The following is a 16043-nucleotide window of genomic DNA, read 5'->3' as shown; positions in this document are numbered from 1 at the left end:
AGGGAATATGTTACATATCAGTACTGATAACAAACTTAAAAGAATTACAAACCACTGGTTTGGTGTACAAGATCATAAAAATCAAAAGCAAAGAGTTGCTGAGTATATATACACTGCCCTCTCACTTCAGGAAGTGGCCAAATTCAAAGTTATTCTCCAACAGATAGGATCATCCCCCTCAACCCCTTCAACCCCCCCCCCCCCAGCAATTTGTTACATGAACTTGACATTAATTTTACATTTACAAATATACAAAATTATAATAATACAGTGTAATTACAATAATAATTTTATGTCGTACAAAATTGAAAAGTTCTTAGTTTTATACAAGCAGCACCACTGCGCATCACAGTTCATCCGAAAACAGCATCCTAGCTGCTTTAATAGCTGCGTTAAATAAAATTTGGTATTAACAAACTCTTTGTACATTACTTCAGGTATATATGGTACAATATGTTAGGGATATGACAACCCCCTTGTCAACATTTCAGTTTGGTTCAGTCTCATATCTAAATGCTTATCAAATTGTTTTTGGGGGCTCAATACTGGCTTTAAACACAGACAATGCCTATGTTTTTAACTGTCATGGATTGATGATGTACACTGATGGAAACACAAGTCACGTAGGGTCTATGGAAAGACATAAGTACAGGATACAATACTGTACTAAGAGTCTACTACTTTTTGGATGATTGAACATTTTTGGAGACACGGATCTGTGGTACGTGTCCATCACGTAGAGATGCTGATGGTGAACTAGATGGTGAAACCCTTGCCATTCGTTCAACACCAATCCGTTCTACGAAGTAATTTTGAATTAATGTAAGTTTTCCACCAGTATCAAGATCTTCCAACTCAGGATCATGTTTCTTGTGACATCTTTCTGCTAAATTTTCTATGGCCATTAGAATTGTTCCTAGTGTTTGACTCTGAAATTACAAAAAATAATGCAGTTTTGGTTAGCATAGATATTCCACTTTAGAGGCCCATAGTTTAATGTAGGATTGAAGTGTAGATGTGAAAAACAGCTGTCTAGCAAAGGTATACAAATAGCTAGTCTAGAACAAAACAACTCTTATGGTAACACTTAATATGTAAGATCCTGGGATTGAATCCTTGGCCTTAATAAAGCCTTAGTAGCTGTAAGTTTTCTCACTTTTTTTTTTTAAAATTCAGCCTTCCACAGCTGTCCATTGATAGATTTGCCAAAGTTTACTGAAAACCATCCAATCCTTCTACCTTCCCATACCGGTGTTTATTTAGGCATTACATGTCATTGTTTACCTGTTGCTATGGGTATAGTCTTGTTGCTAAGGCATTTTATATTTTAAAATGATGTTTATTCAATTGTACCCATCTGTGCTGTTATAATGTGACTGTTGCTAAGGGCATGGTCATAGTTGCTAGGGCCAATTACTTAAGTATGACACAGTCACAATTTGCAGACTAACACTTTTAGAATCATAACCAAATTTCATCCCCAGTAGTTTGAGAGGTAAAGTTCAATACCAAAATCACTTGCATCATCCACAAGACAGACAGACAGTCAGGCATTTTACCTTGAACCAACCTGTAGTTTAGTTTTAAAGTTAGGTAGAGAATGTTTCTAAAAGGAGAGATTAATTGCAGTGCCATTTAAATACACTTGTTACATTATGTTAAGTACCACATTAAAATTGTAATGGTTTAATGAGATCAATAAAACAACACTGCTATCTGCCTAAATATTTTTTTACCAAAAAATCATAGTTTTTTAAATATTTCTTTTTAGCCCTAATTTGCATATTGCCTGATCTGTACATCCCCAGAAACATCCCTGTGAAACTTCAGCCAAATCAGACTAGTACTTTTGGAATTACAGATTTTTGACCAACACGACACATTTTTATCCCTTATTTTCATATCACTGATGGGATGGATCATCATGTCATGAACAATTCCCAATCTACACACCTACAAGAATATTCCCACCAAATTTCAGACCAATTTTTTTTACCAAAAGTCACATTTTTTTAACCCAAATCACACACTGGTGGTAAGATCATTTTGGTTTGAACAATTTCCCAACGAGACACGCAAGGTAATATACCCACCAAATATCATGGCAATCGGTCCAGCGGTTTTTGACTTTAAATTGTTTACACACACACACACACAGACAGACAGACAGACAGACAGACAGAAAGGCACTTTGCAATGCCTATAGTACTACTGAACCTTATCAGTTCAGTTGTGCTAAAAATTACATGAATAATTCATATTCTACTGTACAGGAATACATTTGTCATAAGTTATTACTCAATTTAACTTCATTACAGCTCAACACGGAGTGCTTTGTGAGTAAAATCCATCATTTTAAGTGCTGCAATAAAGGGTAAATTCAAGACATGTTTACAAACATGTCAAGAGAGAACTAGTACATTACAAAAAGACGTAGCGATGACATCATTCATTGAGTAGCTCAATAGGTAGTTGGAAATGACATGCAGGGCAGCCGCAAGCCAGTCTTTACCTTTGATTTAAGTCAATGCTTTCAGCTTTTTTCAATTCTTTTTCCCCCTTTCTTTGGATTTTTAGACATTTGGTAATTTACATTTACGTATCATAAAAATTTAAAGATCAGCTGATTCAATCTATTTCCAAATCTTTAATATTAAAGTTGTTTATTATCACTGATTTTATTGTATTTTTAGACATTTTGTTAATCAAATATAAATACAGGAATGGAAATATTAACATCATCTATAAATTTGAAACATTTCAAAATGTCTAATAATTTGTTTCGATCATTTATATCATCCATTTCATTGAAATTTTTTTTGTAGATATTTCTTAAATTAAATTTGTAGACATATATACCATAGAAATATAAACATTTATTGATTCAATCTATCACCAAATTTCTAATAATATGTTCTATTTCATCTCTTCTAATCTTTATAAATATGACATAACAGTCAATCTGGTATTTTAATTAAAATCAATAGATAGGAATCTATGTACAATATTCCCTGCTAGAAATGTACAAGAAATAAATTAATTATATTACATGTATTCAGTGCTTGTAGGATAAAATACTGACATACTGATCTATTTATTTACACTGTCTACAAGTCATATTTTTCATCATGTCGTCATTTTTAGAATACCAGTATTCAATGCATGTAATGCAATTATCTACAGTATTAAAAGTGAACACAAATGCCTTTCTACTTGGCTTACATTTTTTATTTGTTATCAACATTTTACAAACATGCTCTCTGTACAAGCAATATTTTTCATCACGTTGTCATTTTTATAATACCAGTATTCTATTCAATGTTTTTAATGCAATTATCTATGTATTAAAAGTGAACACAAATGCCTCCCGAGGCTTACATTTTTTATTTGTTATCAACACATTACAAATATGCTCTCATTTGAGAATAACAATTTCATCAAATTATTTAACAAGGAAGCGTACTGAATTTATTTTTAGTCTATCTTTATGGTTGACTCAGAGCATTTTTGTTGATAAAAATAACCTCATGCTTTTTATCTATTTAGCTTCTAATGGATGGCTCTATATTTTGTCATTTTCTGCAGTCTTCAATTTAGAATATGTCACTGATGTTTTTAGTAAAATCACCATAGAAACATTATAGCAACATTTTGTACATCAAGGAAGCATTTATATGAATTTATCTGATGTCCAGCCGTTTTATCAAACAAAGAAGAAGTCTGGTTGCCATAGGAACATAAATCAAAACATAGTCTAGCTCCATGGATACATGCCATGAGCACAGGACTTTTTCATAATGTCAATAGGGAATAATGTATAATGTTGAATTAGTTCGCTGTTTACATTCACTCATTTTACATTACAGTGTAAAATCTAAAGTCAGTTAGAAGAGAGTGTATTTAACATGTAACTTGACAAAGGGCAACAGTTTGAAATTGACATTACTCTATTCATTCTCATTGCTAATGCTATTATGACTCATAAATAAGTAATAAAAATGAAATTGTACTCCATTTTGTGAAAGTTATGATCCACAGCATACAGCTGTCTGCATAATTACTTTATTAAGTGAAGGGTATGACAACATCAATTGTATTTACAATGATTACAGTTAAAGTGGGAAAGTAATAAACCAATTGACAATGGTATTGTATCAACAGCTGAGTGACAACTCAACGATGAATACTCACTCACTCACTAACGCACTCACGCATCTATTCATAACCCAATCTAATTATTTCAACATTTCTACACAACGCAATTTGCAGTTCACTTCCCAAGATAAATACATCTAACCACATTCACAGATTTACTATTTGCCTTTTCCAGTTCATATGAAAGGTGAACGATGTTAATCCAAGACATTTTTTTCAGTATCAGACAGAAGATTTACTTATCGTGTACAGACAAGGGAGGTTGCCTTCTGTTTGTGTGTGTGTACAGTAAAATATGAAAATTTGACAAGGGTATTTTCTAATTTACAATTTTGTAAAAGGTGCAATATACTTTCAACTGAGCTTCATCATTCTATTTTAGATTGTTCAATCCATTATGTCAAAATTTATATTTTAGTTGATAAATGTTGATTACAAAATAATCAGATAAATTTTCTATTATCATAATTGTAAAAGAGCATCTTAAAGTTTGTTCTAGGTTCAAAGTTGTTATTTATTTGTTGTTTAGTGGATTTGAACAGAATTTATGTAAAATGTCAAATGATGTTTACTGGATTTGAACAGAATTTTGTCAAATGTTGTTAATACTGTATTCGAACAGAATTCTGTGAAATGTCAAATGCTATTTTAATACTCGATTTTGTCAAATCTCCAAATGTTGTTTAGTGAATCTGAATAGAATTTTGTCAAATTTGGTTTACTGTATTTGAACAATAAGATTCTTGTTTTGTTGTTCTCCTTTTTAACTTTGAATACACAGATTATTTCAAGTACAGTTCTGCAATAAAGCTCCAGTAAAATACTGCACAATTTTCATAAATTTATAGAATCCAAAGACAAATTCATAGAATTTCCTGTACAAAAAATAAGAGACAAATTTTTACCTGTACACGGTACGTTTGTCTATCATTCATCAATAGTTCCTCCAAATGAGAGTTAGTTTCAATTCTTTGTTCTTGTATGGTCTGCAGTTCTGCTAGTTTTGCATTTATGACCTGCAGACAAAAGTAAAAAAAAATGTAAATTTTTTCAAACGGAAAAAATATGACCAAGCTAAAGCCAAAAGTTACATGTGAAAACACTCTCAAACAGATTTCAGAAGCAAATCCAAAAATTTCACAGATGTCTTGTTAACATCATCACGGATGTACTATTGATAGTGGTATTAGTGGTATACAATCACAACAGTAAACTTGATAATATTTTTGAAAACAAATTATCAGTCCCAGGTGTGTGAATTATCTACAAAGGTGTTAGCTTTGGATTTCTTTTATCCAGTTCATTGTATTTCAGTGGTAAACTTTTCCCCGACAAAAATAATAAAATAAAATTAATAGCATTATTACATTAACTATTCAATATCTTCTTTCATCTGGAGTAAAAAAGAAACCAAATTGTAGATATTGAATTCTTACCAGTTTTCTTTGGTTATGTTTATATTTCATATCTTCCACTTTATCACGTTGTCTTTCTAGTTGGTCATAGAGTTCACCGACCCTTGACACCAAATCTTGATTTGTTGCATTAAGTGTACGATGTCTGTCCATTAGACTACGTAACATTGAATCATTCACTTCTAAATAGTCTGTAATTATACAACAAATATTTAATACATTCACATTTGCTTTATCAAAATATGGGCATGATATTAATACACAGTTGTTGAAATAATTTGTGCAGGTTTTGAGTTTCTGGTCCAAATAACATACAAAGAAAGAAAAATTAAAGAGAAACAAATGATGTTGTGGGAGTGTAACTTCAAAATAATTGGATCCAAAATAGGCTTTAAATATATATTCCATTCATGTTTTTATCTTATTTTGATCAGGTTTGAAACCGTTCTATACATCCTGACCTGATTTTGACAAAGACTTTGAACTTTGTAACTCATCTGTGCTGTGAGTATATTAAATCTTTATATAGCAATTACAATAGTAATAGTACCAGTATCAGATCATTCTAACATTACTAAGAACAGAGCATGCAGGAATACAGTAATCAAAACCATCAAATCGTGAAATATAAAGACTTACTTTCTGGCAAGATATCTAACACCCTCATCAAGTAGTCTTCATAGATTTTGTATCTCTGTAGTCTATCCAATAATTTTCTGTGCCTGGATATAAACATAAGAGGTGTTAGAATTAATGTTTCATCATTACTGCAGTTGGCACTATCATGCATGCAGTAAGAATGTTTTAGTTTAAATCCAGGGGAAAATGTCGACAGTAATGTTCAGGGTGTCCAATATGATGAGTAAATCAGTATATCTAACAAAAGAGTTTCACTACCATAGTTGCAACTTTAAGAAAACAGCAACAGAAATGTTCCAATTTTTTATAGAATTTATTACTTTTTGAAAACAATGACAGAAATGTTGGTAATTTTTGATAGAATTTATACTTTATGAAAACAACACCAGAAATGTTGTAATTTTTCCAATGTATATTGTGGAATAGTTTCCTGTCATTGGTTAGAGTTCCATTATAAATGATATGTTATACTTCTTGGACTTTATTGATCAACTTTGTAGTAAAAGTTTATGCAAAACTGTATGCATAAATTATGTGATCTAGGAATAAATATAACAAAAATATAAACCATCCTACAGTTCTTAAATTTATTATAAACTTTACACAAAAAGAATGAAAATGCTTACCTCTCTTTTAATTCTTCCAGCTGTTTTGTTAAAATTTCATATTCAATGGTCTTCTGGTCTTTAAGCTTCAATTCTGTTTGATATTTTTGAATTGCACGTTTTCGTTTTGCTTCATTCTCGTTAATGAACTTTTCAAATTTGGATACTCTTTCATTCATCTTTCAAAGCAAAATAAAATATATTGATAAAGTTAGGTTCTTTTTTGGTCAAACATCATCCAAAAATCATTATAGAATGTCAAAGATGAACAAATCTACAGGATCATGTGGTGTACACATTTATGACATAAGAATTTACACTGACAAGACGAAATATAGATTTATCAAATATAGATGTATTACTTTTGAAACCATTATCAAGATGAATGTTGTTTAAATCAATATGCAAAGTTTTGGCATTTATGAGTGTGTGGGTAAGGGGGATTTTTGTCTTTCTATTTTCAAACTTCAAAACAAAGATCATAGAACCATGATTTTACATCTACCATACTTCATAATCACATTCATTTTCTATGCAGTACACTTTCCTATGTACAAGTAAAAGAAATGTAATAAAACATGTCTTGTATGAATTGCAAATGATTATTATTTTTTTGTAATATTGTTATGGACAATAAAAGTATATCTTAAAATTTAAAGATATATGAAGCTATGTTCTCTCTTAAATTCATAAATTTCAACTTTTGTTTTTTGTACATGTAATATTTATTTGTGTAAATCTCAAAGTGGCCATATGGATGAGGATTGGGTATTTATTTTGAATTTATAATTTATAAAACAATTTTATCATGGCTGCCTACTTGACAAATCAATGTGAAATAACATATGCCCTGTCCTTGTTTGTAACCCAATACATTGCAAAAGCACAATATAAAACATGTAAAATCTTTGTTATTGTATGTTTGATAAACTTTTTACACATTTTTCTTTTAGCTTTTTGCAATTTATTGAGTCTATGTTGTTTCACATTCATTTTTCAAGAAGGAAACCATGATGAAATTGTTTTATAAATTAAAAATCACAAAATAAATATCCAATCCTCATCCACATGGCTACTTTAATCTAGTCTTATTTTCCTTTACATGAAAGTGTACAATATAACACCCCCCCCCCCCATCTATGACATTTCTGTGGGAATTGATCAAATCATACCCGTTGTTGTTTTTTCTGTAAGTCCAGCCTCCTACTGTCACAACCAGTCATCCGTCGTTCAAACTCTTGCCGTTTAGCATGCAGCTCCAAGTTAGCTTTCTCAACTTCAACTTCTCTTTTCAGGAGAAGTGTCTTTTGCATAGTATTCAAGCCAGTTTCAATCAGCTTGCCAGCCGACTAAAAAAGAAAAAAATCAATTAAAAACTATTAATCCGATAATTAGTCTCATTAAGTTCATTGTAGCATGACTACCCAAGAAGCAGATGAAGAGAATCAAGGTATAGAATTTAGATACCTGTAATATTGATTGGAACATTGATGACAATGGTATATGACATAGGGATGTATTATACTACTGCATCATGTCATGCCCATACATCGTTAATAATTGATCATGTTGACAGAAGAAAGTGTCCAAATTGATACATTTTAACAATCTTTAAATTTAATATTGCAATAAAAGATACACTGGGTTGATAAATGGTATCGTTCAGACAAATCAAGATACTACATCTTGTAATCCAATCTGATGAGAAAATAAACTTATATCCATATATTTCCAGAATGACATCAAAATGGATTCTACCCAAGGTGCTATCTCTAGGTAATTATGGGATTACCGCTGTACATACATTCAAATCATCTGTGTCATTTAAGACTGGGAAAACATAAAACTTAAACTTTTCAAAACTGTGCAAAGCCTGCTTATATTTATTTTTACATATGCTAAATGGTTCGTCTCTGTCTCAGCAAAACTAAACCGAGAATCTGAGTTTTATTTATTCATTTTAAATATATACATTTTTTTTAAAATTACTTTACCTCTTTGACAATCGGATATTTCCGAACATCTTCCTCTTCTTCTTCTTCTTCTTCATCGCTGCAGAAAAAGAGACAAAAAAGCACACAAAAAAGTCAGCTTATCTGCTGTGACATGAGTTACTAATATTAAAAGTGGTGGCAATATGGAAACTATATAAATTCGATAGCACACTGCACTGTCTCATTCACCACTGTGTTCGTAAATCATATAATACAATAACAAACATATGGTCCGTCAATTTATCATTTTTTAAGGAGAAGATGTAATTGACGAAGCACAAATATAACCATGTCTGATGTTTACATGGGGAATGTGTACGTGTGGTCTTTAAGTTTGAAAACCCAAGGGTCTCCAATTCTTACAGGTGAACGGTCGAAAGCATCGCATTGTTCCCCGTACACCACTGATTGAATACCGTGTTTGGTTGTAACTTGTATTGAAAAAAATCACACTTCGAAGCTCAGTACAGTAGTTAGTAAATCTCATACCACTCTCATTAGCAATATTCTTCCTCTGGGTTTTACAACCATGATACTTAGACTGTCTAGACGGTCTGACATGTGAACACGAATACTGGCTTTCCCCTACCCAGACTCGACACACACACACACACACACACATCGACGTTGTTTAACATATCAAGGCAAGGCATATACATGTACATGTATATGGCTTCCCACTACTTATAACAGTTATGTGACACTTACCGTCGATCTCCAAGCTGTGTCACAAAGACGTTACGCTTCTGTTCATCTAATTCTAGTTTATATGTTCCCGATGCCATTGTCACCATATTCAGGATATCAGTAAAATTTGTACAAATTTGAAATCTACACCGTACCCGTCCGATCGCAATCCATAACAATCCCCAACTCAGTGCGTCTCAGTTATGCAAATTAGATGTTAGGGTCTATGGGGGCGACCATGGTGACCAGCTAGGTCACGTGATAGACTAATAGACAATTAGGTAAACATATTAACCTTTCAGTTCACCGATCAGGTATCGCGATCTCTGACTTTTTGTTCACTTGATTTTGTCATCGAGATGTTCACCGAATCTGACATTTTAACTTGTTCACTGTCATCGACAATGTTATTTGATAATATTACAAATGATCTAGGAGGAAATTACTCGCCATTTCCAGTATAAATATTACAAACAAAGCAATGTGTATGCTACACGGCAAATATTATTAATATTATACAAATCCGAGGACCAAAATACGATGTTTTCACTCTATAACGTTTTATCTCTCTTTTTAAAACAAAAAATAGCTATGTGAATGAAGAATAGTTCTTTTACAAATAAAATGTGTTATCTGTTGGCACTGCTCGAACTGTGATTTAACAAATATTTCCATATCTGGGATTTGTTAAATTAAAGTACAGTACCATTATGATCATGGAAGTACATCAAAGACATCCTTTAAAATTATAATAACAAACAACTGTTTACTTTAAATAGCCACTTGTCTCAGAAGAGAAGAGATATTCTGAAATTACGAGTTTAAACCAAGGATCGCTAGAAAATAAATAAAAACAATTGTTACAACAATAATTAGGAGTCTTGCTTTTCTGATTGCGAGAAATTACAGCAGTTTTTCATAAGAGGAAGATGTATCACTTTGAAAAAATAAAAGTATAAAACTTAATCAAATTTAAAGGAATAAACTTTCACAGTCAAATAGTTTTTCTTTTTTTAAACTGCCTATTGATATGAAATAAACGTTTTTTCTTCTTTTATTTTAATTGATTTGCGATATCATGAGCCTCCTTGGTTGCCGTAGAACAGTGTTGGAACCATCTCATCAAGCCGACTGCACAGTTTTATTTCATCTATCAATATCTGCTGCATTTCCAAACACTTGATGAAAATATTTCATCTTGTTCTACTGAAGTTGTCTCAAATAAATGACAGTCCTGAGACTATGAGTTGTCATCTATATACAACATGATGCTAGTAGGATTGACAGTATATTAAATGCTACTGTCAACAAATTGGAAATATTGAAAGCCCAATAGGCAAATATTGAAGGATGGTATCAATATCTCCTGGTTTTGATGGTATCTTAAATGGGATGTTTAAGTTGATGCCATCACGATAAAATACTGTAATGGCAATGTGCACAAGTGAAATCCAATGTCTGACATACACATGCAGTGAGAGAAACACACCTCAAACATGCATGAAAACACCCCTACAGGATAATGGAACATCTCATGGACATATCTACTACCTACATACCTACATACATTCACACACACACACACACTCAATAAATTGTCAAAAATTAGAAAAAATTGTGTAAAATGTTTATTATTGTACGTACAATAACAAATTTTTCCGACTCTTTCTAGCATTTTGCAATTTATTGAGTTACAAACATGGACCTGGTATAAGTTGTTTCACATGCTTTTTTCAAGTTGGAAAACATAATAGTTGTTTTATGACTAAAAATCCCAAATAAATATCAAATTGTCATCCATATGGTCACTTTAAAATAACAAAACTCTTTAATTAAATATGTTCACGAGTTTGGAAAAACATGGTAGTAATAAGTTCTTGTACCATGACCATGGGTTCTTATTACTTATGAGTAAAGGTTGTCAAACAAAGATTGTTGACCTGAAGAGGTGAAAAGTAAGTAATAAGAACCCCTGTTTGTGGTACAAGAACTTCTTATTACAATATAAGAAACCTTTGGTATATTCATTCATATCTTTTTTATTCATTCCTTATTGCAAATCATAATACAGCTGTAACTACATTCAGAATAAATGATAGTAGTTTAATTTCACAATCAATCTTTATTCATAACTTTTTTACGACAGATTGATTAAAAGATTTTAACATGCAAGGTCATCAGTTCATAAACATTCAACTTTATAACTTGTCTAAAATTGAAACTATCTGACATCTATGTCAGTCATCAAAAAGTACTTGTTCTGAGTGTCGACTGTGACATAAAAGACATGAAATAATTGCATTGTTATTGTTGACAGAATGATTTTACTTTTAAAGTACAAAGAACATTGATTTTTCCAGGCATTTACTATATAATTTTAGTGTTTTTTAAAAATGTGGCAATTTCCATACATAAAATTTACCCAAGTACACTGAATATTCAACTAGAAATCCCCATCAAATGTATGATTTAAAAGGTATGGAAATGAGTGTAAATTTTGCCAAGTTTCCCTCGTCTGCTACAGGAAGTTCCCAAACCTTTGCCAAACATTGATTTTGCAACATGCAACTCTAATGTGATGCAGTGCAATCATCTTTACTTACACATCACATGCAACATATTTTATATGTTCTCTACCTGAAAAATGAAGTCAAAAGTTTTTTTCATATAAAAGATCCAACATTTTCTTATTTCACTGTACATTATCTTATCTTTTTTTTTTCCCTTCACATCAATTTCAGTGATTTATTAATCAGGTTGCAGCAAAGGTAAAGCTTTGGATATGCAACATAAATATCTTCCTTTGGAATAAGCACATCTGGTAACTATGAAAAACTTTCCAAAAAACAAATTCTGAATCAGAATGCAATGGCTATATGCCATCATACAGACAATATCAATAATTGAAATAGTTCTCAATTTCTTGTCAAATTCAGACTTTATAAGAAAGTTGCTGCTGAGTACTGCAACAACCATAAATATAATAAGTTCATGGGGTTGTACCCCACTGTACAAAAATAGAATGTAAATTCCACAGCACACATGGTGGCTTTAATAGCCTCTATCACCCATCATACGTAATAAAAAGTACCCGGATTTCACACTTTGCAACACTGATTTGATGCCCTTCATACAGAAAAGTTCAGCCCTTCACAGCAATCAACTATGGATCTACATTGTTTCCAGCTCCAATCAGTTTATTATAACTTCCATTCTTTGGTCAAAGCTCGATCTCTTCTCTTTCATCAGACAGTTCCTCATTTTATTTCATGCCAGGAATTCAATTGGGGTGTAAAGTTCAGCAACATCATTGACAAGTTGTACATTTCCTGTAATGGAATGATAAGCCATGATTTGAATTCATAATTTATCAATAAAGTCTTAATTAAAAACAACTGGCAAATAGAATAGAACAATTCAGTTGACATCGTAGCAAACAATTTTGTTGTGATCGCGCAAGTCCACTCACGATCACTGCGAGACTATATAATCTCGCGGTGAGTGGACTTGCGCGATCACAGTTCCAAACAAGTGTTATTTTACAAGTAATACCCCTTTCATATACAATTATCTAAAACACGTCAATATTAAATTTATAGATATTATCGACATTTTATTGTAAAATTTGTATTCTGATACATATATCGGGAAACAGGGCCTGTGTTGAGTACCTATGGAGTATGGTCATGGATCTATTATTGAGTCTCTACTAGCTAGCCTATGGTACGTACACGTGAATAAACAAATAAAATAAGAATATCAATTGACGAGTAACAAAGTCCAACAGAGCTCATACGTCACTACAATTATATACAATGTATCATCAATGAACTTACTCTCCTTCCGTTCTTTTACAAATATGGCTTTCTCTTTTTCACGCTTCTGTAGTTCATCTTCCGTGTCGATTGTACTTGTACTTCGTATTTCTTGAAGTTCGTCAAAGATGCCCAATTTCCACGAAGCGAAAACGGCACCAAGCATAGTCCATGTTCCTAAGGCATATGCTATAGAAGCTCGGCGAGCCCATTTTGCCCCACTCATGATAACATTCTTACACTGTATGCACTGTCCTCAATAAAAATTGAACTGTTGATTCCACAGCAGAAAGAGTACACAACACAGTAAGTCTGGGTCCGGGTGACCTCACAGGAATAGAACAGCGAAGCCCTATGACGAGCGCCACCTATCAAGGAACATGTTTGAAACACCTCATTTGATTGGCCACTTTTAGAGGTCTTATGAAAAATACACCAATGAGGAATGATAATATTTGGATCCTACTATATAAAGATTCTGCTCAGGATTCCAGGATTCTTCTGAGGTCAATTATTTCGCGCCATATTCGAGATAACATGTCCACCTCTATTTACATCGGTCGACGAAGTCTGATAAATGGAGAACATACAGAACCTTCACATATTTCATCAATACCATGTAAAATTGAACACGACGGTGAAGCCAAAATATCTGAATATTTCCACACATCAACAAGGGAGCAAGATCAAGGTGAGGTAACGTTTATGTCATTTGTGGCACCTGATTCTAGTCCTGCTTACATGACGGTGCACGAGTCTGTATTACTGACTTGACTCTAATTGTCAGAATCGAGTCCCGAATTCCTCCGTATGCAAGCAGGACTAACCTGATTCGTGATGAATGCATATAAAAAATAATAAATGTACACCTGTGCATGGCCACTGGGACCAGGCTGTGACAATATTGATTTGCAGGGACTGGCCACTGTCAGCAAATGGGCTTCAACATTTGTCCATCAAATGCCAGTAAAGCTGAAATTTCACCTTTTAAATGCCACTAAATTCTAATGTCGCCTGCTGAATACAAGTATTTACAAAAACTCATTCTACTACCATTTGTGATCTGCAAATGTCAGTAATTACTGTCAACTTCCTAGGCTGCAAATAAAGTAATAATAATAATAATAATAATAATAATTAATATTTCACTATTAATAGGAATGACATCATCTCTCCATGGTAGAGGTTTGAATGGAAAGACAATAGACTTGCCTGAAGGATACACAGGTAAGTTTACATCATTTTTTATCCTATCACTGGAAAAAGTTTTCTATCCGTGTGTTGGCATTTTAATGTTATTGGTTTAAATGATGACTCATAAATACTATATTCTCTCTTTTTAAAGAAATGTGGGTTTTTTCTCTTGTCTTTTTCTGATATAAAGGAATAATTCTCAGAGAAGATAAAAAGCCTTTCCTTGAAGATGAGGTGAGTGTTATTTTACAATTTCTTAGTGTCCATTGTTTCTCAGCTTTCTGATTTTGTTGTTCCGGAGATCACCCAGAACAACAAAAACATGTATGAACTGTAGATTGAATGCTTTTGAGACCTCATCAAGCTTTCCACATGAGATGTTTTAATTTATATTTGTGATTTAACCAGTTTCCAATGTCTCTGTTGTACAGGATCGTCATTTCAAAGTTACTCATAGATTTCAACAATTTACATACTGGAATTGGGACAAAGTGCCATCAGTGAATGATACATTGAGTAAAGCCATGGCATGGCCAGCCATTGCATCAGCTGTAAGTATGGAAGTGTTGTGTCACCTTTGTGTTCCTTACAAGTTACAATACTATATACATCATGCAAACTGCTGCCCTCACTGATGTCAGTCATTGTTTTTTCTTGTTTTCACCTCTGCCATAATGATATGCTAGACCAGTACAAGGGTGTACTATTTTGTGACCAGTTTGATTCTAAATATTTAAAAAAAAAATAGATATTTGATTGGTTTGTGTTAAATCTGCATAAGCTGCAACTGAGGCATTTTTTTTCACCAATAACCAAAGATATTGTATCTAGTGCTCAATATTTGTCTGTAAGGTAGCAGTGACAAGGTTAAATCTCAATCAAAAGCTTGGTTTTGAATGTCACCACGGGGTCCATGTTACGAACTGCATTGCCTGTTTCTACATCAGCTTGTTGAAACTAATATCACTAGTGCAGTTACTGACAAGACTATGCACGTACTTATATCTATATGACATCTCTCTATAAATTAAGTGTTTTGCAAAGGTTGGGGAACCCCAATAATACAAAGGGGGAACAGGGTTAAAAGTTACATAGTTTCCCCATACTATCTACCATAATTTTGTTTAGGAGGAACCCTGGTAGATTTCACCTGCTTACTACCCTTAACAAAAACACAAGTTTTCTTATAATATGTAGACATTTGATACAATTATAATGTCTGTATTGGATTTCTTTGTAGATACACAGTTCTGTAGATGAGACTAGTAGTCAGAATGGTGACAATAGTCAAAACAGTGTTACTGGTAAAAGATAGTGACATCACTACATACGACCAGCAGCAACAGCAGCTGAGAGTAGAGGGAGAATTATGGCATTGCTGATATGTTCTTATTTAATGTAGATTTACTTCAGTATTATGTATTTTTCAAAAAATAAAATGAATTAAAATATTACACAATTGATAACATTGTTACGCGTCTTCCCATGATTATCTTTCTGGCTCTGTGGTCATGATTGTATAGCCCGTTTGGGTGTGTA

At 32.6% G+C, this 16043-nt stretch overlaps 2 protein-coding genes and 1 long non-coding RNA gene across 3 annotated transcripts; 1 reads left to right on the top strand and 2 right to left on the bottom strand.

The window, feature by feature from the left end:
- Positions 1–348: 348 nt before the first annotated feature.
- On the bottom strand, positions 349–9602 carry LOC144453661 (coiled-coil domain-containing protein 42 homolog). The gene is made up of 8 exons (XM_078144990.1): positions 9517–9602; positions 8809–8866; positions 7987–8163; positions 6836–6993; positions 6210–6292; positions 5592–5761; positions 5061–5171; positions 349–929 (listed from the first exon to the last, which is right to left on the bottom strand). Exons 1-8 carry the CDS (start codon positions 9600–9602, stop codon positions 678–680), a joined length of 1095 nt encoding a protein of 364 aa, XP_078001116.1. The 3' UTR covers positions 349–677.
- Positions 9603–12220: 2618 nt separating this feature from the next.
- Positions 12221–13638, bottom strand: LOC144453505 (uncharacterized). Its single transcript, XR_013482419.1, has 2 exons — positions 13332–13638; positions 12221–12824 (listed from the first exon to the last, which is right to left on the bottom strand). It is a non-coding gene; the product is annotated as an uncharacterized LOC144453505 (long non-coding RNA).
- A 208-nt stretch (positions 13639–13846) lies between these two features.
- Positions 13847–15866, top strand: LOC144453762 (ribonuclease H2 subunit C-like). Its single transcript, XM_078145106.1, has 5 exons — positions 13847–14001; positions 14469–14537; positions 14695–14738; positions 14936–15055; positions 15745–15866. The coding sequence occupies exons 1-5, from the start codon at positions 13848–13850 to the stop codon at positions 15817–15819; spliced, it is 462 nt and encodes a 153-aa protein (XP_078001232.1). The 5' UTR covers position 13847; the 3' UTR covers positions 15820–15866.
- Positions 15867–16043: the final 177 nt, after the last annotated feature.

The sequence above is a fragment of the Glandiceps talaboti genome, chromosome 2 (assembly GCF_964340395.1).
Source record: "Glandiceps talaboti chromosome 2, keGlaTala1.1, whole genome shotgun sequence".
Lineage (NCBI taxonomy): Eukaryota > Metazoa > Hemichordata > Enteropneusta > Spengelidae > Glandiceps > Glandiceps talaboti.
Note: the sequence above shows the minus strand (reverse complement) of the source record. Positions and strands in the feature narration are given on the sequence as shown.

Bases quoted from the DNA above. Each gene is read 5' to 3' on its own strand.
- LOC144453661 (XM_078144990.1), bottom strand. From the start codon at position 9,602: ATGGTGACAATGGCATCGGGAACATATAAACTAGAATTAGATGAACAG. The intron at 8,867-9,516 runs GTAAGTGTCACA...CTTTTTCTGCAG, and splicing joins ACACAGCTTGGAGATCGACG to CGATGAAGAAGAAGAAGAAG. The intron at 6,293-6,835 runs GTAAGCATTTTC...GTTTATATCCAG, and splicing joins CTGGAAGAATTAAAAGAGAG to GCACAGAAAATTATTGGATA.
- LOC144453762 (XM_078145106.1), top strand. From the start codon at position 13,848: ATGTCCACCTCTATTTACATCGGTCGACGAAGTCTGATAAATGGAGAA. The intron at 14,739-14,935 runs GTGAGTGTTATT...TCTGTTGTACAG, and splicing joins AGCCTTTCCTTGAAGATGAG to GATCGTCATTTCAAAGTTAC. The intron at 15,056-15,744 runs GTAAGTATGGAA...ATTTCTTTGTAG, and splicing joins GGCCAGCCATTGCATCAGCT to ATACACAGTTCTGTAGATGA.